The sequence below is a fragment of the Colletotrichum godetiae genome (assembly GCF_030913485.1).
Source record: "Colletotrichum godetiae strain CBS 193.32 chromosome Unknown BDP55scaffold_93, whole genome shotgun sequence".
Taxonomy (NCBI): Eukaryota; Fungi; Ascomycota; class Sordariomycetes; order Glomerellales; family Glomerellaceae; genus Colletotrichum; species Colletotrichum godetiae.
Window position 1 is genome coordinate 1 of NW_026851341.1, and position 22,130 is coordinate 22,130.

At 56.1% G+C, this 22,130-nt stretch overlaps 7 protein-coding genes across 7 annotated transcripts; 4 read left to right on the top strand and 3 right to left on the bottom strand.

Moving 5' to 3' along the window:
- Window positions 1-1,005: 1,005 nt before the first annotated feature.
- On the top strand, window positions 1,006-2,551 carry BDP55DRAFT_567286 (histone methylation protein DOT1; the record flags this gene model as incomplete). The annotated part of the gene is made up of 2 exons (XM_060570579.1): window positions 1,006-1,562; window positions 1,618-2,551. 2 exons carry the CDS (start codon window positions 1,006-1,008, stop codon window positions 2,549-2,551), a joined length of 1,491 nt encoding a protein of 496 aa, XP_060422165.1.
- Window positions 2,552-2,874: 323 nt separating this feature from the next.
- On the bottom strand, window positions 2,875-3,691 carry BDP55DRAFT_567291 (autophagy protein 16; the record flags this gene model as incomplete). Its single annotated transcript, XM_060570580.1, has 4 exons — window positions 2,875-3,030; window positions 3,143-3,374; window positions 3,423-3,525; window positions 3,607-3,691. The coding sequence occupies 4 exons, from the start codon at window positions 3,689-3,691 to the stop codon at window positions 2,875-2,877; spliced, it is 576 nt and encodes a 191-aa protein (XP_060422166.1).
- Window positions 3,692-4,090: 399 nt separating this feature from the next.
- On the top strand, window positions 4,091-7,036 carry BDP55DRAFT_438457 (Vps16, N-terminal region-domain-containing protein). The gene is made up of 2 exons (XM_060567569.1): window positions 4,091-5,366; window positions 5,423-7,036. Exons 1-2 carry the CDS (start codon window positions 4,406-4,408, stop codon window positions 6,934-6,936), a joined length of 2,475 nt encoding a protein of 824 aa, XP_060422167.1. The 5' UTR covers window positions 4,091-4,405; the 3' UTR covers window positions 6,937-7,036.
- Window positions 7,037-8,818: 1,782 nt separating this feature from the next.
- On the bottom strand, window positions 8,819-9,490 carry BDP55DRAFT_685730 (uncharacterized protein). The gene has a single exon (XM_060576470.1). The coding sequence runs from the start codon at window positions 9,259-9,261 to the stop codon at window positions 8,968-8,970; it is 294 nt and encodes a 97-aa protein (XP_060422168.1). The 5' UTR covers window positions 9,262-9,490; the 3' UTR covers window positions 8,819-8,967.
- Window positions 9,491-13,438: 3,948 nt separating this feature from the next.
- On the top strand, window positions 13,439-15,444 carry BDP55DRAFT_698982 (uncharacterized protein; the record flags this gene model as incomplete). Its single annotated transcript, XM_060577845.1, has 3 exons — window positions 13,439-14,565; window positions 14,618-14,711; window positions 14,803-15,444. 3 exons carry the CDS (start codon window positions 13,439-13,441, stop codon window positions 15,442-15,444), a joined length of 1,863 nt encoding a protein of 620 aa, XP_060422169.1.
- A 772-nt stretch (window positions 15,445-16,216) lies between these two features.
- BDP55DRAFT_685738 (insulinase) lies at window positions 16,217-18,479 on the top strand. The gene has a single exon (XM_060576471.1). The coding sequence runs from the start codon at window positions 16,337-16,339 to the stop codon at window positions 18,080-18,082; it is 1,746 nt and encodes a 581-aa protein (XP_060422170.1). The 5' UTR covers window positions 16,217-16,336; the 3' UTR covers window positions 18,083-18,479.
- On the bottom strand, window positions 18,480-21,994 carry BDP55DRAFT_685740 (uncharacterized protein). The gene is made up of 4 exons (XM_060576472.1): window positions 21,389-21,994; window positions 19,600-21,325; window positions 19,257-19,536; window positions 18,480-19,203 (listed from the first exon to the last, which is right to left on the bottom strand). Exons 1-4 carry the CDS (start codon window positions 21,599-21,601, stop codon window positions 18,765-18,767), a joined length of 2,658 nt encoding a protein of 885 aa, XP_060422171.1. The 5' UTR covers window positions 21,602-21,994; the 3' UTR covers window positions 18,480-18,764.
- Between the last annotated feature and the right edge of the window lie 136 nt (window positions 21,995-22,130).

Below are 22,130 nucleotides of genomic sequence, written 5' to 3' on the forward strand. Positions count from 1 at the left end.
GACCTAAACTTGAAAGCTTTGGGGAGCAGCGGCCCGGGGAGTGTTCCCCCGACAGGCAGCCAATCAGACCCGTCCAGCTTGAGAGGTCCTGCACGTCGAGGTCGGCTGACGCGGCATCCGCAGTGGATCCCTGAAAGTGGGGTTCGACCAAACCAGACTGACGGCACGGAGGAAGGTGCAGGGCGAACTGGAGCACCTTACGTTCTGGGTTGGGGAGTTTAGCTGCACCTCTCGTTCCCTTCGTTTCTGCGACGGGATGCTTCGAGGTTGCATCGAGGCGAACTGGATGCGCTGTGCCGCTGAAGCCTATGAGGCGCAAAGAGTAGACATGGGGGAATTGAACATATGTGCACCAGTTTGGGCAATCTGGCTGTCTGGTTCGCCTGCACTTGCCCGGCCTGACTTTGGGTTGCCTGCGCACACTTGCCGTCTGGGCACTTCCCAGCAAACTGGTTCTCTCGCGTCTTAGTCATCACAAATTCTCGGTGGGCTGTCCGGATGCTGAAGTTGTTTCCTGCCCGTTCATTCCGCCCCCCTTGGGCCGGGGAATTTCAACTTTCGGGGTCCTGGGTCACTGGTCAGGCAGGCCCACTCCATTTTTTTCCCAAGTCACGTCCCGGCCCCATTTCCACGTCCTCTTCCGAAAAATCGCCTCGTGTCCCGTCTCGTCTCACTCCAAACCTCACTTCTTCTCCCTCCGTCCCGTTCCTCCGATCCCCCACCCCTCCCCCTCTGACCACGTCTTTCCGTCGTGCAACTGAGACAAACCATGTCACGAAGCGAACAGTCCTGCTGACGACACACTCATTCCTTCACCATTCGCTATACAATACCTATTGACTTCATTCAACAAATCCCACTCATTCACGCCCACGGAAATCCGCCCCACTCAAGCAGCGACAGGTACAGAGAACCTCAACACTCAAACGAGTCACGCGCGCAACGCCCACCTCTCCCCTTCCTCCCGCCCACCCCGACCTTTGACGGTCGCCCTCGCCGCCCATCATGCCGATCCTTGGTGGGAAGAACAAATTCAACACCAAGCCGGCAGCAATCCGCGTCGAGAAAGTAGCCACCGCCCCGAAGCCGCGCCCAAGGCTCGCCCACGCGACATCCTCCACATCCTCCGCCAAAGCCTCCCCGCGCGCATCGCCCAAGCCAAACGCCAAATCCCTCCTCTCCCGCAAGCAGAGCGCCTCGCCCTACCCTTCCTCCTCCTCGGACGAGAAGCGCAGCGAGCGCAAGCGCAAGGTCGGCAGCGCGGGTCCGTCGCAGCCCAAATTCGACAACGACTCTGACGGCGATGACAATTACGAAGAGTTCCTGAAGCATGAGCCTAGCAAGCGGCAGCGCACGCAGGATGGGCAGTTTGTAGACACCCAGCGCTTGTTGACCCGGTCGAGCGCATTCAAGGACAACGCGAAACCCCTCAGTCGGCTGATTCACGCCGCCCAAATTTCCAACCTCAAGAAGTGTCCCAAGGCCACGCGCTCGCTCGGTGCGACAGCAGATGACAGTGTCAGAGTACGACTGCAATACCCGAGCAATTACGGGGCGGAAGAGTAGGTTTCAATCTCAAGTGGTGACTATGATACGGTATCGCTAACCCCTCACTAGGTACGAGCTTATTAACGACAAGGGTATCATCAATGCGATTGAGGACATCAAGACGGTGGTCGGGTTCGTCGCCAACGTATATCTCACCGAAGAGCAGGCCGAAGAGTTCACAGAGCAGCAAAACGGCTTCATACGGCGGCTCAGAAAGGCATCAAACACAAACGACTTCCACGGTTTCGTGTCGGCGCTCAACGATGCGAACAGGAGAATTCGCACTCTTGCGGCGGACGGGACAATACGTAAGAATCTGGACAAGATACACGGGCTGCCCAGGGATTTGGTCGAGTTCATCCTTACCCAGGTGTACGACCGCACAGTATCACCAGACGTGGAAAAGTTGAAACAGTATAAAAACGGCACCGACAATGTTTATGGCGAACTAGCGTACAGGCTTATCTCCGATATCCTACAGGAAAAGACCCGGATGACGTCAGACCAAGTCTTTGTCGATCTCGGCTCCGGCGTGGGCAACGTGGTGTTCCAGGCCGCGCTCGAGATCGGCTGCGAAAGCTGGGGCTGCGAAATGATGGAGAACCCGTGCGACTTTGCCGAAGCGCAGGAGAAGGAGTTTGGCGCACGCTGCAAGATGTGGGGTCTGCTGCCCGGCCGAGTCAACCTCGAAAGAGGCGACTTCACTAAGTGTACCCGCATCCACGAAGCCATGAAGCGCGCCGACGTCGTCCTCGTCAACAACCAAGCCTTCACCCCGCAGCTCAACGCCGAGCTGGTCAACATGTTCCTCGACCTCAAGCAAGGCTGCAAGATTGTGTCGCTCAAGTCGTTCGTCAACGACCAGGGAACGCGCAACGCTAACGACATTGCGAGCAACATCTTGGAGGTCGAGCATCTGACCTATCCTGAGGGTGGTCCGGATGGTAACTATGTCAGCTGGACCAACGCTGGCGGCAACTATTGCATATCGACGAGGAAGTAGGCGGCTGTTCGTCCCATCAGCATCTGTCGTTACGCCGTATGATGTCCCACGGGACTTGTGCAGTAGCTGCAATGTGTGTTATACATTGTGCATGGAAGGACCAAAGAAGAAAAAGAAAAAGGACAAAAGCATTGGAAAAAAAAAGGAATACTGGCATAGGAGAGGAATTAGCGTTGAGTTCATTTACCTGTAGAAATTTTTACAACTCCCCATAGAGCATGTCAGCCGGGCAGACAGCCATCGAGAGAGAGAGAGAGAAAAAGAGAGGGGGGCGTGGCGTGGCGTGGGTGGAGGGGAGGTTATACACGAAATAGACCGCATCATCAGCGCTCATTTGCGAGATTCATGGCATCGGCCTCCTGGGCCATTCTCTTCATCCACCGATCGACGAGCTCCTTGTTCTCCTTCTTGACCTTGTCCCGCTCTTGCTCGGCCATGGACATTTGCAGGTTCATCGTGATCATCTCGTCTTGTACGTTCTGCGGACGACGCGCGAGTCAGCTAATTTGTCCCAGGCCACCGTTTTGCCAAGTTTCCCCCCGTATTCACAAAGATCAAGGAAGCACCGTGACATGGCATTGCACTATTTACCTCGACCAGCTTGCGCTTCTCCCGCAGCTCGTGTTCCCGATCCCGCAACTTCGTTGTAAGGGCTGTATTCTCCACCGTCAGGCTGCGTACTTTTCTCGCGTCTTCCTTGTGTTCGCTTCGTAGCGTCTGTGCCTCGTCCTCGGCTTGCTTGGCTCGGTCTTTGAGGGTGCCGTTTGAGCGGAGGGCCTCGGCGAGTTGGAGCTGGAGCTGCACGATGGTCGGGTCGGAGGAGCTTGTTATTTCTGTTGTTGAAGAAGGGGGAGGAAATATGTTGTTGGACTTCTCGGAGGCTGTGGTTTTGCCCTTCTTTTCGGGCGCGGTTTTGGATTTGAGGACTTGGTTTTCGGCTTCGAGGGCTGCTACATGGTCGGAGAGCTGGGAACCTGGTGGAGGACAGGGTGGTAGGTTCAGTTTGCTAGTCTTGGAGATGCGGAAGAGGAGCTGGAGGGGTTGAGGGTTCTTACAGAGCTGTACGATTTCGAGGTTTACGGGGTTGTTCTTCTCTTGCTCCCGGATGGAGGCTAGGTATTCGGAGCGCCAGTCGGCCATGATGGGCGAATTTTGGTGGGGGTGGAGGGGAGAGCTGGGGGTTGTTTGCTGTATCGTGGGTTACATTTATCTGAGCAGCTGTCTGTAATTCCCCATGGAGTCGATACAGAAGCTAGACCTGGGAACAATGACGGGAATAGCTCTTGTGTTCCTTTCTTGGCTGAGGTGGATTATGTTGGCGGAACGGCGCATGCGTTTTACATTCCAGACACGAACAGCCAGGCTCCTTCGCGGTCGCAGGGCATGGTTGTCCGCAGGCAGTCCGTCACCTGCTCTGGGCCCGGTGTCAAAGGGTGACCAAGCTGGGGTCTCTTTGTCTTATCGGCGCACTGCATCCTTTGGTGGGGTTCCTATCGTCTGCCTGCCCTGGGGAAATGACGCAGCTCCTTGAAGCCGGTGATTAGCCGGTCCCAGCGGTGAATTGAGGCTGATCTCCTGTAATTCGTGGCGCAAGCTCCATTCGACCTAGGTGCCTGGGGTACCGTACCTCTAGCTCATTGAGAGCTTGGGTGGTAGAGAAGCTCATACCTTCAACCTCACTTCTCACTCATCTCATACCTCGGTCTCAAATCAACATCAGAACCAGGCCTCCAACATCATCGCAAGCTCACATATCGAAACCTCCAAACTGTTCCAAAGACAAAAGCCACGCTTGATTTGAAGACAGGCTCACGATATCTGTTGGACAAGGCCCGGGCGAATGAGGAAGATGACATGATGGAAGCGTCTCACCCCGCGGCAGGATGGGAGAACGTCGGCGAAAAATGGTACCGTAAAGTCCAGCTATACACCGAGGTATTCGACCAAGACCTCGACCTCGACAACTACATCGTCGCCGGTGCGCCCTACGGCGGCGCCCTCGCTCTCCTGCGCGACGACACCAAGATCCAGGCCGTTCGCGCCGTTACCAGCAAGACTGGTACAGGGGCAGGAGCCTCCAGTAATAAACCCGGTATCGACATTTACTCGTACGCCGGCAAACTCCTCCGCAGGATCCCATGGGACCAGGGTTCCGGCACGATCAAGGGGCTAGGATGGGCGAGTGTGCAGGGCGGCGAGGAGAAGTTACTCGTCGTCACGGCGGATGGCACGGTGAGGGTGTATGACCTCCAGGGCGAGTTCACGCAGTTCTCGCTCGGCAACGGCGCAGACGAGGTCGGCGTCATCGGGTGCCGGTTCTACGAGACGGGTATGGTCGCCCTGCTCGGGGGCAACGCGCTCGTCTCCGTCACCTCGTACGCGGAACCCCGGCCCAAGGTCCTCGCCGCGCCGCGGGAAGACCAGGGCGAGATCCATGCGTGGGCCGTCGTCTCGCCTGACCACACGCTCTCGCGGTCCGTCGAGGTACTGCTGAGTATCGGGGAGACCGTCTACGTTGCCGACGCGGCCGAGTGCGAGGATCGGTTCCTTGATATCGGGCCGTTTAGCCACATCAGCGTCTCGCCTGATGGGAGGCTGATTGTGTTGTATACCAAGACGGGCAAGGCGCATGTTATATCGAGCGATTTTCAGGAGCGATTGGTGGAGCACGATTCGCAGTCGAGGATCCCGCCAAAGTATGTGGAATGGTGCGGTTCCGATGCGCTGATTGCGTGGGAGGACGAGGTGCACATCATCGGGCCCGACAGCGCGACGGCCGAATTCTTTTACGATGGACGGGTTCACGTCATTTCTGGTACGTTGATGGACAACTCACTCAGTGTATAAACATCATCTAACAATACCATCTAGAACACGACGGCGCAAGACTCATCACAAACGACGTCTGTGATTTCCTCGAACGCGTCCCTCGCGCCACAGAAGACGTCTTCGGCACCCGCGCAGAGTCCTCCGCGGCCTCCATCCTCCTCGACGCCGTCGGTCAGCTCGAGCTCCAGTCCCCAAAAGCAGACGACTACATCCAGCTCATCCGCGCCAACCTCACCGAGGCCGTCGACACGTGCGTCAACGCCGCCGGCCGCGAGTTCAGCGTCCACTGGCAGAAGCAGCTTCTCAAGGCCGCCTCCTTTGGCAAGTCCGTCCTCGACATCTACAACAGCGACGAGTTCGTCGACATGTGCGAGATCCTCCGCGTCCTCAATGCCGTCCGCTTCTTCGAGGTCGGCCTGCCCCTGTCCTTTGACCAGTACCAGCGCCTCACCCCCGAAGGTCTACTCAAAAGGCTCATCAACCGGCACGAGTACCTCCTCGCCCTCAAGATCGCGGGCTACCTCCGCCTCCCCACAGACCGCATCTACGTCCACTGGGCCTCTGCCAAAGTTCGCTCCGGCACCGAAGACGACGACACGATATGCCGCCTCGTCGTCGAGCGCCTCTCAGGCAAACCAGGCATCTCGTTTGAAGAAATCGCCCGCGCAGCCTACGACGAGGGACGGGGCCGCCTCGCCACCGAACTCCTCAACCACGAACCCCGCGGCGGCCGCCAGGTACCCCTCCTCCTTAGCATGGAAGAAGACGAGCTCGCCCTCGACAAGGCCATCGAGAGCGGCGACACGGACCTAATGTACACCGTCCTCCTCCAGCTCAAGAAGAAGCTCCCCCTCGCAGCCTTCTTCCGCACCATCAACGCCCGCCCCGCGGCCACCGCGCTCGTAGAGTCCTCGGCCGCCCGCGAGGGCGACAACGCACTCCTAAAGGACCTGCACTACCAAGACGACCGCCGCGTCGACGGCGCAAGCGTCTTCATCCGCGAGTCCCTCGCCCAGGCCGACGCGCGCACGGCATCGGACAAGCTCGCCCTTGCTGCGAAGCTGCTCTCCGACTCCCGTGAGGCATCGTTCGAGGTGCATGCTCTCAAAGAGGCGCAGACGCTGCTCAAGATGCAGGAGGCGTTTGACCGCGACCTCACCGATACGTTCACGGGGCTCAGCGTCAACGAGACCATGTTTAAGCTTATCCGGCTGGGGTACCACAAGCGCGCGACAAAGATCCAGAGCGAGTTCAAGGTGCCGGAGAAGGTTGCTTGGTGGCTTAGGTTGGTGATTTCTGTTTCTCGTGCCCTTGTCTTCCTCGGTTTCTTGTACATTCGGCTACCTTTCTCTATCCCCTTGCCAAGACAGGGGAGGCATTATACAGTTGCTAACCCCTACCTTCTTCTTTGTAATAGACTACGCGCTCTCGTTGCAAAGCGAGACTGGGCCGAGATTGAAGAGCTCGCAAAGACGAGGAAAAGCCCGATTGGGTGGGAGGTAAGCTTTTCTTTCTTCACATTCTACAATCTACTACACACTGTCACAAAACCATGAAGAAACCCGCGTGCTCGGCAATCCGTTGTTCTCCGTGACACGTCGGAATTACACTCTACTGTAAACCGGACGAAGGAAAGGAATTGGCTAACCTCCGAGCGCAGCCGTTTTACAACCTCACGCTGCAGGCGGGCAACCCGCGGCTGGCGGCGGTCTTTGTGCCAAAGTGCACGGGTCTGGAACCGGGAACGACGATTACCATGTACGAAAAGTGCGGGATGCGGGTCAAGGCGGCGGAGGAGGCGGTCAAGCTCAAGGACGCCGAGGCGTGGGGTAGGCTCCTCGAGGCGGCGGGACGGGGAACGCAGGAGGGGCGGGAGATTGAGAAGCTCGGAGCCGCGGTTTTCAAGAAGTGAGGCTGGCGATTGTTTTTTTGCGAAGGCGAGGTAGGCGAAGCATTTGACGCTTTATTCGAGGACGAAGGATGATGAGATCAGACGAAGGAGAGGGGGCGGGGGTGTCAGGGTTAAAAGGGGTCGTCGCCGCGTCGCCGGTGGTTTAATCTCCCTTATTAACATACGTAATCTGAGCAGAATTAAGGTGATGCTCCGCGGCTACTGTCGAAGATGAGAGGTCTTCCTTGAAGGTTTACGTTTGAGGCAATGTACAAATGGGAATTGGTGCCGTCGTCGATCCGGGGTAAGCTTGCACACCGGCTGGTCGGGAACTAGGATTTCCCCGGGCCAGGACGTGCGTGCGCGTAACGTGGTTTCTAGCTTTGTCGAATTCTTCACAGCCGATTATGCCAAAGGGAAAACTCAGGCCATGCCAAGTCCTAGTGTGCTAGATGTGCCGGATCGTCCAGCTGTCTGACGGGCTTGCGTCTATTCTTTGACGATTGCTTCCGGATACGGCTTCGCTTGGCAGATGTCTAACACAGCTGGGAGTCTTGAGACCTTTAGTGAGTCCAACTTACCTGGCACGTTTTGCAAGATTGAGTGAAGAGAGGGCATGAAGAGGTCGCGTGATAGATCGATCTACACGTGGGCGAACCACGGGAGACGGGCACGCCGCCGCGCCGACACGGGCTCCAGGGTTCGAAGACGGGTGCTCATGAGCTAAGATAGTCCTGCGGCTCGGATTTGATGCTGTTTGCCTTTGAATGTCTGTTTGTCGAGGGGCAAACAATTGGATTTTGGCCCAGGAACGAACGCCCCATTTGGCAGCGAGATTGCATAGGTAGAACAAAGCGAGGAGCACCGGGGGCCGTGGTCTCAGATGGGACACAAGGAAGCAATGCAGAGAGTGAGGGTCCAGGTTGAACCTAGGGCGGCTTTGGCGGGAGGTCTTCATGAATCAGGTAAGTTCTGGGGACACCATCCCAGAGGATTGATTGCGCATGGGGGCGACGACGGTCCGATATGCCTTGCTATGCGCCAAAGGGTTTTCTGAACATGTTTGTTCGGGAGTGACAAAGCATGAGCACGAACGGGTTGAAGCAGGTTCATCTTTACGCAGAGATGGTTTCCGTGGATGCCTGTGGGTGGCTGACATTGAATAGTAATTTTTGTTCTGTGACGCCCTAGTCGCTGGTGATGGAGGGCATGGAGAAACATTTCTGAGTAGCATTTGGCCGAATTCTTTAGACCATCCGCTGTGTTAGTGGTCGAGTATGCCCAGGTACGTAAGACGTTCTGGTTGCAACCGGTCATTGGCGTGTGGCGTCTCCTTGATCGAGCGAGATCAAGCGCTGACTATTGTAACCGAGATGCCGGGAAAGGCGGATCTAGATCCTCATCTCTGGGCATGCGTTGAGCCTGCATTTGGCCAAGATGAGATGAAGGCGACTGGAAAATGGAGAATTACAAAACAGTGATAGGATTGAAAGCAGCCGTCCGGGAGTAGGTTCCCACAAAGAGCGAGCTGTAGGCAAATACGGACGCTCGGCCCCGGAGAAGAATCGGAGGGTGCATGAGTTGAGGCATGTGCCGCCAGTGGGAGGTCTTGGCAATTGCTTCTCGTGACAAGGAGGAAGCCGACTCAAGGTGGCGAGGCAAGGCGAGGCGACAAGCGGAAATTCGCTCGTTGGTCTCAGCATGCAGGATCGGGTTCGGATCCGTGTTTCTGATGAGCTCTCGGCCTTCTAGAAAATTTCTTAATTGTGGTTCTAGTTCCGCCAAGACGGTTGCCATCTGGTCTTGAGAGGTAAGGCGGAACGGAATGTTCATGTCCTAGAGTTTGCTTTTGTTTTCGCAGTGTCACAAGCGTTGGTGGTGAGTCGGATGAGGCTCGGGACAGCGGATGACGGACCGGACGAGTCAGTGGCAAAGGGGGGTAGAGGGACCGCATTCCTGAGTATGGCAGGGTTGACTCCCACATCGTCATTCAGCTTTCATCCATGTTGGAGAGAGTCTGTGATGAAACGGCCATCGATCAACACAGGCAGGGAGCCATGGTGTCGTGAAAGTGGTGATTTGCCTTGACTCTTGGATACAGTAAGATCCTTGTGCCCTTGTGCATGAGGGCGCCACAAAGTCGAGGTGGGATTCCCAGCCTTCTGATGGACTTCCGGCGGGGAGAGATTTCCAGGACCCAACCACGATGGCGGCCCAGGTGAAAGGACGGCATGGGAGGAAGAGAGTGACGGACGGAGGTGGCGGGGGTCCTCGGTCACACGCCTCGGTGCCAGTCGGTGGGCCTGGGGTTCCCACCCATTGCTCGTGGGCGACAGAGGAACTTTGGGCAAAGTACCTTGATCTTCTCGGTTAGGTAAGGTAACCATGGGCGGTGGGTGCATGGGAAAGTCGATGGTCTTCGACTCTTCGGACGCAACCCTCAGCGGAGGGTCGAACTTCGAAGGGTCTATTCAGGGAGCTAGGGAGCTGGGTGGACGCTAATCTGGTGATTGCGTTAGCGCGAACAGCCCCCTGAGGGTATGGTTCGCCATTGTCTCTCGCGTGCAGCGTACTGACCATGGAAAGCCTGGAGGTTTGAGGGCGACGGGGAGACCAAAGTGCCTCAAACCACTCACGCGGCGCTCTTTGCAGTCATCTTCCATGGGGGGAGATATCCGTAGATTAGGCCGCGAGGAATGCGTGGACTTCGTGGGAGCAAGGTGAAGAAGTGAGCTGACCTTGTCACGCCCAGAATTTTTTTTTTTTTTTTTTTTTTTTTTGCGGTTCAGGAGGCTGGTGATGGCCCCGTTGTGCCGTTATTCCAGGGCTGATGGACACCAACATGGTGTTCACGGAGACAATGTTTTCATTCCCTCTTTTTGGTGGAGAGATGACGGTAGGCGACGGGAGGGCCGGAAATAACATGGCGCGTTCTTTCCTCTGCCGATGTCTACATCTGATGGGAAAACTTGGAAAGACCTCTCATGTGTAAGGAGGCAGGCGCACTGGGCGGGAGTCGCCGTCGTATTCGGCCAAGGCAGGTACAAGTCACGATGGATCATGTTCATGGAGCATTGCGGGAAGGTATCGTAATGCAGTCTTAGTAACTGCTTGGCCGTTGCCGACCCCCTTTTTGCCTCATTCATTTACCTCTAGTCGCCCAGCAGTGCTAGCATTATATTAGATGCCATTTTGTCATTGTGTTTGCCTTGCATTGAGGTATCCATAAATGATGACAAGCTCGCAGCAAAGATCGTGAGATGCCCTGGCCTTGATGGGCAGTGATGAGGCACCTTGTACAGAGAATGGGGAGAGGCATTGCAGATGGTGATACATCCTGGCTGGTGCCAACCCGTGCACTCTGGTCGCCGATGCCCTTTTGAGATGATCGTGCCTACCTCACGTCCCGGGATCTGAAGCATTGGCCATCTCGCAGATGCAGATACCTTCTCAGTCCCGTGCTCCCGCCTTCCATTGACTTAAAACTTGAGGTACCTTGCGTGCTTGCCTAGCACCTTCAAAGTCTCTCTCGTCTCGTGTTGCAGCCCCGTGCTTCCGCGGAAAGAAGGCGAGACAGAGCACCTGCCTTGTCCAACTCTGAGTGGTCCTGGTGGTTGACGATCGAGAAAGCCAAAATGCAACTTTGGATGAAGAAGGTGCGAGTGCGTTGTGAAGGCAAGGTGAGGCAGGTGCGCTTGGGCGGACTTTCCACAGATTCCCAGATCTTTCCGCCGCCCTTCGCCGATGAGGGCCGTTGTATCTCCGATGCCTCGTTAATCTTCCTTCCGTCTCTTCCATTCAAAGCTCTACCTTACCTGAGGTAGAAGGTACCTCAACTTACCTCACGTCACAACATCCCAACCAAATCTAAGGCAAATGCCTTTTTTTGAGCTTCTTTTGCGTTGAACGTTCACTTCAACTCAACCCTCCAGATGACTGGCGACGCATCCGGTGTATCTTCTCCGGCCATCTTGTTCTTCTCCGATGACGGGACGGGAGTCTGATCCAACTTTGATCCAGCTTCCCGGAGCTGGGCTGCCGCTGGCTTGACACTGAGACCCCCAACCCAAATGACCCTGCCATGTGTCTGTGCTCCGCCGTTCTCGTTGCTTCTTCTAACTATTCTGTACATGGCAGCCGCGCATCTCTTCAAAGACTGACTTGACTGCCCACCTCAAGGCGCATGCAGAATCCGAGACGACTCTCTCGATACGCATCCCTCCGGTAGCAGCGTCCATGTGGTTATTGATGTGTTCCAGTTCTTCACCCATCGACCGGCGGGAGAGACACCGGGTCACTAACTGGCAGCAACGTAAGCCTCATCGCTGTATCATCATTAGACATCATCGACGTCGTCGGTCACGGCATTTCCTCCCATCAGCAACTGTGTGCCACACCGACGTCCATCTGTATCTGTAGCCACGAACAATAGCGTACCCTTACTACGTCGTACCAGTCCGCATCCACTGGATATCCCGGCTAACAACCCACACGCTTGCAGCAAGCATATCCAGGCGCATCCTGTCTGTTGCACCCCTGGCCCTGGTTCGCCTTTACGTCCCCTCACTCCAGCCAGTCTTTCAGTTCTGTCCGGCCCTAAACCAAAGGCAACGCCGCAACAATAACGTCCCCTGCCATTCTCGGCCTAGAAAGACGAGAACACGCACATCTCCAGGCGCGACCCCTACCGTACGGCAACTGCCACACCAATACGGCCCTCGCCCTGGTCGTGTGTCTTTTACTGTTGCTTGCTAGACGTCGTCATTATCCCCATAAACACCCCCCCTCACCCACCAAGCAGTAGCAGAGCCTGCAGAGGGAAGAAAAAACAGTGGCACGCGCGCCAACGAAAACCTGACCGACTGGGCTGGACCCCGACTTGTTGTCTTTACGTCCAAGTACGGATGCCTACCTGACCTGGACTGCTACTGTTAGTGTTAGTACGGATACTGCGTGCCATTTCCACTGCCCAGCTGCCCTGTCCCTGAGGCCCTTGCTTCATCGCCGCCAGCATCCAGACCAATTCTCTCTCTTCTTTAGCTGCGTCCCACCCAAGGTACGGCCCTCCTGCCTCAGTACGAAGCACTCTATCCGTAGAGTCTGTGAACACCTAACAGGATACACCTAAAAACTACTCGTCTCGTGTCTCCCGCCCTCCATCGTGCCCTGCCAAGGTACTTTCATCCAGGACCACCGCAAGTACCTTTTTCTTCGTCCAACCTCACCGTCCACGGCGGCGGCGCACTGCTTTCACGCCTAGTCCGTCTGGCTGTCCGGGCTCTTCCTTTTAGCCACTTGACCCAACTGGGACTGACACTGACGATTACGACGAGCAACAAGAAGAACTCGACGCCCGTCCTTCTTGGCTCCAAAGCCGAAATACTGACCCTTTCCCCAATCCAGCCGAGCACCACAGACATTCAGCATCCTTCACTTGCAACTTTCCACCAGGTCCGACTTTGTAAGGCCTGCCGCAGTCGTCCAGACTAAAAAAACAGTCTTCCCCAGGTCCTTTTCCTGATCCTGGACGTAATCTGCTTTTCTCGGTCCATAACACCATTCATCTCTCTCTCTCTTTTTCTTCCACCCTCGGACCTTACCTCCATCTCCCTCCCGTCTCGACGATTCCTCCTTGGTCCCCTTCGTCCCTTTGGTCCCTTTGTCCAACCTCGCCCTGCCTCGTTACAGTTTCACGCCTCGACAGACGAAATCAGAATACAGAATACCTTAGGAGAGAGCACCGTAGCTTGCTTTCTAGACAGGATCCAACAGCGACATTCCAAGCAAACACAACCCGCTCTTCCCCCACTCCCTCTCCCTTCTGTCTCTTATTATTTCACCCCTTTCATCACGTTCTTCCCGCAGCCTTTGACACCCGTCGCTCTCTACTTGCACCCCAAGAGACAAGGCAAAACAACACGCAGATAGGTCACTCAGACAAGTCCGCCGACGCCCAGTGATTCAGCCAGCTAGTCAGCCAGACCGCCAGCCGAAACCCACGAGTCGAGAGCCGGCACCATTGCGACACTACCGCCTGATTTCCAGACGGATTCTAACCCTGCGGCGGCCACTACTGCTTATTACACCCACCAGCCAAAACAGTCCCAGCCTAACAACACCACCCATTCTCCGTTCCCTCCCAGGCTCCCCTCCCCCTCGAGGCGCAAATGTTTACACAACCAGTCGCATCGCCACCGACCGTGGGCCCCGTGCCGACGTCTGTCACCAATCCCGCTTCACCCTCAACACGATCCAGTCGCCTGCGAGGCCTCAGTTATCTCCGCAGCTACACTCAAAATCATATTTTGTCCCGAGAACACAGCAGTCAGGGCTCCAACTCTCCAACATCAAACTCCCACTCCCACGCCGCCGCCCACTCACACTTTCACCACAACACCGGCTCCAGCCCGCACTCTCAGACCCAAACTCAAACTCAAAATCAAAACCACCACAGTCGTTCAGGTTCTAGTCGCCCAACCCCCGGTCTGCAGCGCTCTCTCAGCTATTCGCCTACTTCAACCCCCCGTCGCTCCGACGCCGACACCAATCTGAACCCTCTGTCACTCGTCGCCTCATTACAGGAGTCACCCTCATCGTCAACTTCCTCCGCGAACAAGGCCTCCACCACGCCCTCTTCGCCTGCTGTTGAACACCCGCCAGTGGATGCGCTCCCCTCCATTCTCGACGACGTCATTGCCAGCGGCAGCAGTAGCAGCCATATTCGGCAGCAATCTGACCAGCAGCCGCAGTCGACCAACGACGCTGAAGCTGCAAACATGACGAGAGCACGCGCCTCTACGACAGGCGATGCCCCGGCCGCAGCCTCCCCCGCGCCCGAAAATCTACCTTCGATCCGATTTTCTGCCTACTATGATCCCCGCGCGACACGTCCCAGCCTGACCTTCCCTCCAGTCTCCAGAACGCTGCCCTCGAACGGCGACATCATCAGGGTCGGCCGCTATTCAGAGCGAGATAACCAGCCCAATATTCCCAACAACACCCCTTCGGCCGCGCCCGTTGGTTTCAAGAGCAAAGTTGTGAGTCGCCGTCATTGCGAATTCTGGTATGACGAGGGTAAATGGTACATCAAGGACGTCAAGAGTTCTTCCGGCACATTTCTCAACCACATTCGACTGAGTCCCCCGGGAACGGAATCGAAGCCTTTCCCTGTCAACGATGGCGACATTGTGCAGCTGGGAATAGACTTCAAAGGTGGCGAGGAAATGATCTTCCGCTGCGTGAAGATGAGGTTGGAGCTGAACAGAGGCTGGCAGAACAAGTTGAACACCTTCAAGTAAGTCAAGCCGTTTTTCGACTGTATTCGTACTGGCGCTTACATCATGCAGCATGGCGACGCACAAACGGTTGCGGAACATGACAGCAGCCAACTCAGCGAATTCCTCGACACAGGACTGCTCAATTTGTCTCAACTCTATCGCGGTATGTAGCCGCCGTATGAACGGCACTCCCCCCCCCCCCCCCCCCCCCCCCCCCACATTCCTTGAGGGCAAGCAAGCTAATTGATTTATAGCCGTGCCAGTGCTTGTTCGTGGCGCCTTGCTCGCATACCTGGCACTTCAAGTGCATCCGGTCTCTGCTGAATTCTCCTCAATACCCAATCTTCGTCTGTCCAAACTGCCGCATGGCTGCAGATCTCGAAGCCGATATTGAGGACCCCGAAGAAGATTGGGAGCAGATGGAGGAAGATGAGGAGCCTGAACAAAAACAACAAAAGCAAGAAGTCAAGGAGACGGTGTCAATTGCGACTGCCCCCTTGGCAGCCCCTGCGACTGTGGCCAGCTCGAGACCTCAACTCCCTGAAATCGGCACCGATGATGATGCTATGGACTTTACGGTGGCATTGGACCGCGCTCGAACTGTCGCCGAAGCTCCAGAAGAAGCGCCGAGAACTGTTGCGCCTCATACTTCTGTTCCACCTGTTCCCATCCCTGCAGTGGGCATGGCTCAGGCTGCTGTACCTCGTAGCGGTCGAGATACCCGCACTCCTTCGCCTATCGGCAACCACTTGGTCAACGCTACCGAGGGTCCTATTACCCCGCGTAACGATGCCGGGCCTTGGGTCTTTGACGGTAGTGCAGGGCGTCGTGCTGCGGAGGCATCCAACGGTATGCGAAGCCTTGATGCCGCCGCCGAGATGGAAGTAGACCGGTAGAGCCGGCCTAGACGTCTACGGAGAGGCATAACAGGGAGACACCCAACCACCGGCCTGAAGCAGAGGTCTTGGGCTCCCCTAACATAGAGTGACTCACCTCCACGGACACGCATACCCCTGCTACGGAGACGGCGAGAGAGAGACAGAGCAGAAATGTGTTTTCCGTTGCGAAAGACTGCGTGAACAGGTTGCATGAGCGAAGGCGTGGAACGGTGTATGGCGTTTGAATGCATTGTGGACCGCTATATGCTAGCCACAGCGAAACAGAGCTATTTTGCGACTTCTCGGCTGGGTTTGAGGAGGCGGTCTCAGTGGGAGGGCTGACATTTTCTACGTCAGTTACGACAGCGGCTGCTACACGAATCAAGGAGATTCGCACGCCAGCAAATGAGTTCATAGCATTATTCTAATACAGAACTGGCGAGCGTTTGATACTCGTCTTATTGTTACAATATGTTGCTTTGTGCGACTACTATTCGATCCTCTAATGGACTGAAACTTGATCTCTACTGTACATCAACTACTGGGCTACCAAAGTTGTGCACGTCTCCTTCAAAGGACGGGACTGTGTGTTGCCATGTGCTTACGAGATCTCCGAGTCAGGAGAAGCAATTCGCGGAATACGAGCGGCGCGACTCCCAAATTACGTCTCGTTGCTGGATGCATCGTCTGCAATTTCATTGGCCGAGAGCGATACCCCACAACAACCGATGGTGCCGGTACGATAAGGCGATAAGAAGCACCAAGAATTGGATGCGTCAACTCCTGTGAACAGCGAACTTTTTCGTAGCCTCGCAATCGCGCACCATCAACCAACGACAGCCAGGGATCACCATTGATCGCGTACAGCCTGATCGATAACCCGAAGTACACAACGCAGACCTCCCATACGATGCTTCGATCATTAGCGACGCGCCTCCCGCGGCGCGCGGTCGCCTCTTCATCGCCCCTTCTTACCACCAGCTTCCGCCCCTCTACCTCTACGCCCTTCTCCCGCCGGGGACTCGCAACGATCATCGAAGCCATCCCGAAAGAGCCGACAGATCTCGATGCCATTACAACCCTCCCAAACGGCCTGCGCGTTGCCTCGGAAGCGCTGCCGGGTTCCTTCTCCGGCGTAGGCGTCTACGTTGATGCCGGTTCCCGGTACGAGGATGCCGGCCTACGGGGCGTCAGTCACATCATGGACAGGCTGGCGTTCAAGTCGACGGGCAGCCGCAGCGCAGACGATATGCTCGAATCCGTCGAGGCTCTCGGTGGCAACATCCAGTGCGCGAGCTCGAGAGAGAGCATGATGTACCAGGCGGCGACGTTCAATGGCGCCGTGCCGACGACGATTGGGCTGCTCGCCGAGACGATTCGCGACCCAAAGCTCACTGAAGATGAGGTGCTCGAGCAGCTCGGCACCGCCGAGTACGAGATCAAGGAGATTTGGAGCAAGCCGGAGCTGATTCTGCCCGAGCTCGTTCACACGGCTGCCTTCAAAGACAACACGCTCGGCAACCCCCTGCTGTGCCCCGAGGAACGCCTCGGTAGCATCTCGAGGGAAACGATTAAGCGGTACAGAGACTTGTTCTACCGCCCTGAGCGTATCGTCGTCGCGTTTGCGGGTGTCGAGCACACCGAGGCGGTTAAGCTAGCGGAGCAATACTTTGGCGACATGCAGGCCTCCTACCAAGAACCTACGCTCTCAAGGACAGGCTCAGAGACCTCCATCGGCTCCGCGGCCTCAGAATCAACGGAAGCATCCTCCTCCGCCTCAGCCTCTTCCTCCCCCGTCCAACAACCCTCAAAACTCCTCTCCAAAGTCCCCTTTTTCAAGAACCTCTCCACCTCAGCACCAAACAACGCCTCCGTCCAGAGCGGCAGCGCATCCCAGCTCTACGGCATCAACTCACCAGCCCACTACACCGGCGGCTTCCTCTCCCTCCCGCCCCAACCCCCGTCCCTGAACCCGAACCTCCCAACCTTCACCCACATCCACCTCGCCTTTGAGGGCCTCCCCATCTCCTCGGACGACATCTACGCCCTCGCAACCCTGCAGACCCTCCTCGGCGGCGGCGGCTCCTTCTCCGCCGGCGGGCCCGGAAAGGGAATGTACTCCCGCCTCTACACAAACGTGCTCAACCAGCACGGCTGGGTGGAATCCTGCGTCGCCTTCAACCACTCCTACACCGATTCCGGCCTCTTCGGTATCTCCGCCAGCTGCATCCCCGGCCGCACGGCGAGCATGCTCGACGTAATGTGCCGCGAACTCCGCGCCCTCACCCTCGACACGGGATTCTCGGCCCTGAAGGCGGCAGAGGTGAACCGCGCCAAGAACCAGCTCCGCTCGAGTCTGCTCATGAACCTCGAGAGCCGTATGGTGGAGCTCGAGGACCTGGGTAGGCAGGTGCAGGTCCACGGGCGCAAGATTCCCGTCACGGACATGTGTCGCAAGATTGAGGCGTTGACGGTCGAGGACCTACGGCGCGTGGCGCGCATTGTTGTCGGCGGGTTGGTGGAGAACCCGGGCCAGGGCAGCGGGGCGCCGACGGTTGTATTGCAGGAGGCGCAGGCGCATGGTGTCAGCACGCATACTATTGAGTGGGAGGCGATTCAGAATACGATTTGCGACTGGCAGTTGGGTAAGCGGTAAAGGCTGCTTGCTTGGTGCTGTTTGTCGCCTAGGGATGGTTTGTCTCGATAGATTGTAGCAAACGGCGGGCTGTGTGGGCATAGAGATGGCGAACCAAAAAAGGGGCCATGATTGTATCATAGAAAAGAAAAGAAAGAGTCTGAAAGGGCTGTGTGGGGGTGAAGTGTAAAGAGTATTTAATGGCTTGGCTGGGCAATTATCGAACAAGAGATGAGGCGCGAGTTTGTGTTCTCACAGCAGCAGTGTAGGAAAGAATATCCCCCTTGTTTTTGAACGCGAAGAAAAACCATGTCCTACCTCATTCTACTTGGTGAATAAAACTCAGTGGCCATTAGCTCTAGTCAAGTTATCATGACAACGGGAAATGCGGATAGTTGTCTAAATAGAGTATTGAATTTGTGTACATTGTAATATCTGTCCTGGCCGTCGTAAGTGTAAAGACACCAAGCATCGTGTAATGGTTGTAAAGTGTATGTTAGTCTAGGTATTCGTCTTCCCTCCCCTAAGCATGACAAGAAACGCCGGGTAATCCATCTCATCAATCTTTAGCCGCTAAACTCCCCTCCAAAAAGAGACAAAAAGAAAAAGGTGAAGGAAGAGAGGAATAAGGATTGCGGGATGCCCTTCAAACCCCAATTCTTCTCAGCAGGACATGGTTAATTTTATCCCCATGATGGCTGTCTCACAACTTCGATCGAATGGCCTCCAGCCGATACTTGACATCCTTGAGCGCTTTCGTGACAGGCTTCCAGTCATCAAACTGCCTCAACAACTCCTCCGTCTCGGACGATAGCTCCGTACGAACAAAGTTCTCTTCCAGCAAGCCACGCATTATCCACGGCAGGTGATACGGGTTCGGGTTCGCAACAGAGGCCCCGGCCCCCGCACCCGTCGAGTCGCGGCGGTGGGCGACGGTAGCGGGCACGTTGGGGCGGACGTCGGACGTCTCGAGGGCGTGGGTGAGCGCGAGGTCGTAGACTTGGTCGTCGTAGTAGAGACGCGAGTGGCCTTCGCCCGAGTAGAGGCTGCCTGCGAGCGGCGTGGAGAGTTCTCTTATCAGTCCGTGGTCCGAGACACCTAGATTGCGGAGTTTGAGGGCGAAGCCGACGAGGTGGGCGATGCTACAGGAGTGTGTTAGCGGTGCGTTGAAGGCATTGGCAGCAAATACACTTACAAGTCTGGCGCGTGGATGCGGCCGTCGATGAACACGGCGCGGTAGATGTAGGGGTGAGATGCTGGTGAGTAAATGGCTGATTCCATCGGCACCAGTTGGTCGTCAATGCTGCCGATGTATGTGATTCTCGCCCCGTATTTGAGAACTTCTTTAAGCGAGTGCTCGTATCTCTTGGAAATCTCGCTGTCTGGATTTGAAAATTCCCACAACTCATTGGCGGCTCCCATCAGGATTCCCATACTCGACTTGTAGTCTGGGAACGGACCCAACGAGACTCCGGCTGCGGACGTCAGTTACAGTTCAGGGTGTAGGGGATGTCAGGTGCGTGGTCTTGAAGACTTACCCATGGCGCAAACGCCGATCTTGGCATTCGTTATGATGCCCAGATCTATGAGCTTCGCCAGCAGCATGACTCCGACAGGCACACCTTGGGAGTGACTGGCGACCAAAATGAGATCTGCGTTGCGGATGTGCTCGATCCAGTTAAGAAGAAGCTTCCACAGGTTGTCTACCCTGTCCGCAATCTTCCCGTCGCCCTCCAAAGCGACCTTTTCAATTTCGCAATCGGTGCAACCGTGAGCATCGGTCCATCTCCTGATGGCCTCGGCGCCGAGGTTGGCGAAGCGTAATGATGTTCCTGTCGGTTGCCCGACCATAGCTCTCAGATACATCGCCGGGAAGAGTCCATGGACGCCAATCGCGATGGCCTTCTTGATCTTGGGCGTCTCCTTTACTTTATAAACATGATTCACCGGAGATTGCTGAGTACGAAGCAACAATGAGGTGATCTGTTTGATGATGGATGGGTTGTCTTTCATCCGGTAAGTAATCCCAAATGAGGGTAATAGAAGATTCGGAGGAGTTGCCTTCGAAAGTGTTTCTTGGCTTGGGCTAGCCTTTGGTGTGCCTGGTTTCAGGGGCGGTTCTTTTGGTGTGGCTTCCGCCAAGGAAGCCTTCGACGAGGCCACTGATTCCGGCCGATTCGGTGTCCCAGACCTAGATGGTACGTCCAAGTCCATCGATTGCGGACGGTTTCTCTTACTCTTCCTTCCAAACGTTGACGGTGCTGACGCGGTACCCGCCTTGGAACTCTTGGACGACTTTGCATCTTTGGTGGTCTTGGCATTCTTCCCGTCTTTCGTTGTTTGATCTGATTGTGATTGTTCAACGTTCATTCCCGTGAGCTCTGGATGCGCTTCAGATCCCTGTCCCATAACCGCAAGCTCGCCTGATTCTGGTTGCGTTGTCTGACTTTTCGTTCCCTCAGCTTTCGGACGAGTGTCTCTAGACCAAAAGGCCCAGGTGGAACCGGCCGAAGGTGTCTTGGCAGGCTCTGTCTTCGGTGGTGGTGCGTCCTCCATGACCACGTCTTCGGACTGCTTCACCGGCTCCTCGGGTCCCTTTGGCATCTCGGTGTTTTCCGTGGGCTTTGGGGTATCCGAGTCTGTGGGGTTCTCTGTCGCAGGGGCATTCGAGTACCAGAAACCAAACCAAGAGTTTGTCGATGAGGGAGGGTTGGGACCTGGGTTTTCGACGGGGGTCTCGGGGGCTGGTGATTCGACTGATGGTGCTGGTTGGGGTTCTGGAACGGGATCTGCCTCCTTCGGTACCTCTTCTACCGGCGTGAACGATTGTGTTTCTGTTACTGGGGCCCGTGCTAGCCACCCAAACCAGCCTGAAGTTGTAGCCGGGGGTTCGATGCCTTGCGCTTGCCGTTCTTCTATCGTCTTGTTCGTATCGTCGACTTTCGCCGGTGTTCCTTCTCCTGGTTTACTAGCATCTGTCGATGAACCCTGCGCTATGGCACCAGCGCCGTCCTTCTTGGTAGTCGCGGTTACTTCCGGCGTCGCAGCGCCGTCCTCGGGGATCTGTGGTAATGATGCTGATGAATCTGCCGGGCCGTCGAAACTCGCCGAGTCGATGCTCTTTTTGGTGTCAAATCTTCGAAAGTCGGGTATGCTGGAGGGTTTGGAAGTGCCTCCAAAGATTGTTTCTCGTGCCAGTTGGGTCGATGCAGAGGTCTTTGGGACGCGTGGCCAAGAGCCGTACCAACTTCGCGCCTTGCGAACCTGCTTTTTCATTTTAGTATTTCAGCCCCCCTAGCTTGTAGTCGACTAGAATAAGAAAATCACCTGTTTCTGTGAGTTTTGTGGTGTGTTTTTCGTCTCGCTGCCGCTTCTGTCCCTCATCAAAGGCATCTCTCGCGCCGGGCGGTTCGCAGGTTCTGAGACGGCCGTGACCTGTGACGTAGCCGACGTTGGGATCGCAGGGGCAATTGCCGCAGGCGGTGGACTCGATGAGCTCGGCGCAGATGGAGTAGTACGCTGACGCTTTCGAGGAGACATGGCGGAGAGGAGATTTAGTCGTGGGAGAAAGTCGAACGAGCAGGTTGAAAGTCAATCTGCCGCATGTTCGTTTTGAGAATTCGGTGTTGGAGGCTGGTGGGAAAACGACACCAACTGGCCGTTGTTGAATGAGTTGCCTAGGATGGTGGCGCCCACGTTTGGCGGGCGACCTGGGATCAGTGTTCAGGCGCAACCTGGCGCTATCCGTACTGAGGTGAGCACCTACGTACCAGCGGTACCTCTGGTCGGGTGGTCAGGCGGCCAGCCCCTCCAAAAGACACCCTGCTGATTAGATAAGGTAATTAGTCCCTCTACGGTGGTACCTGACTGGCAGTGCTAACCGCCACCTCGGCTTCCATTAGGTTGATGACCATTCCCCAGCGCGGCCAGTGCCCACCTGCAGTCGCCCGCTTTTTGGTGGAGGGTCCGATAAGCCATGTCTTATCGTTATCGGCTATCGGCCTGCATCCCGCGCCCAAAGGCGAAAAAAATGTTTTGAGTGGAGTAGTCGCAAGAAAGGTCCCTGGGC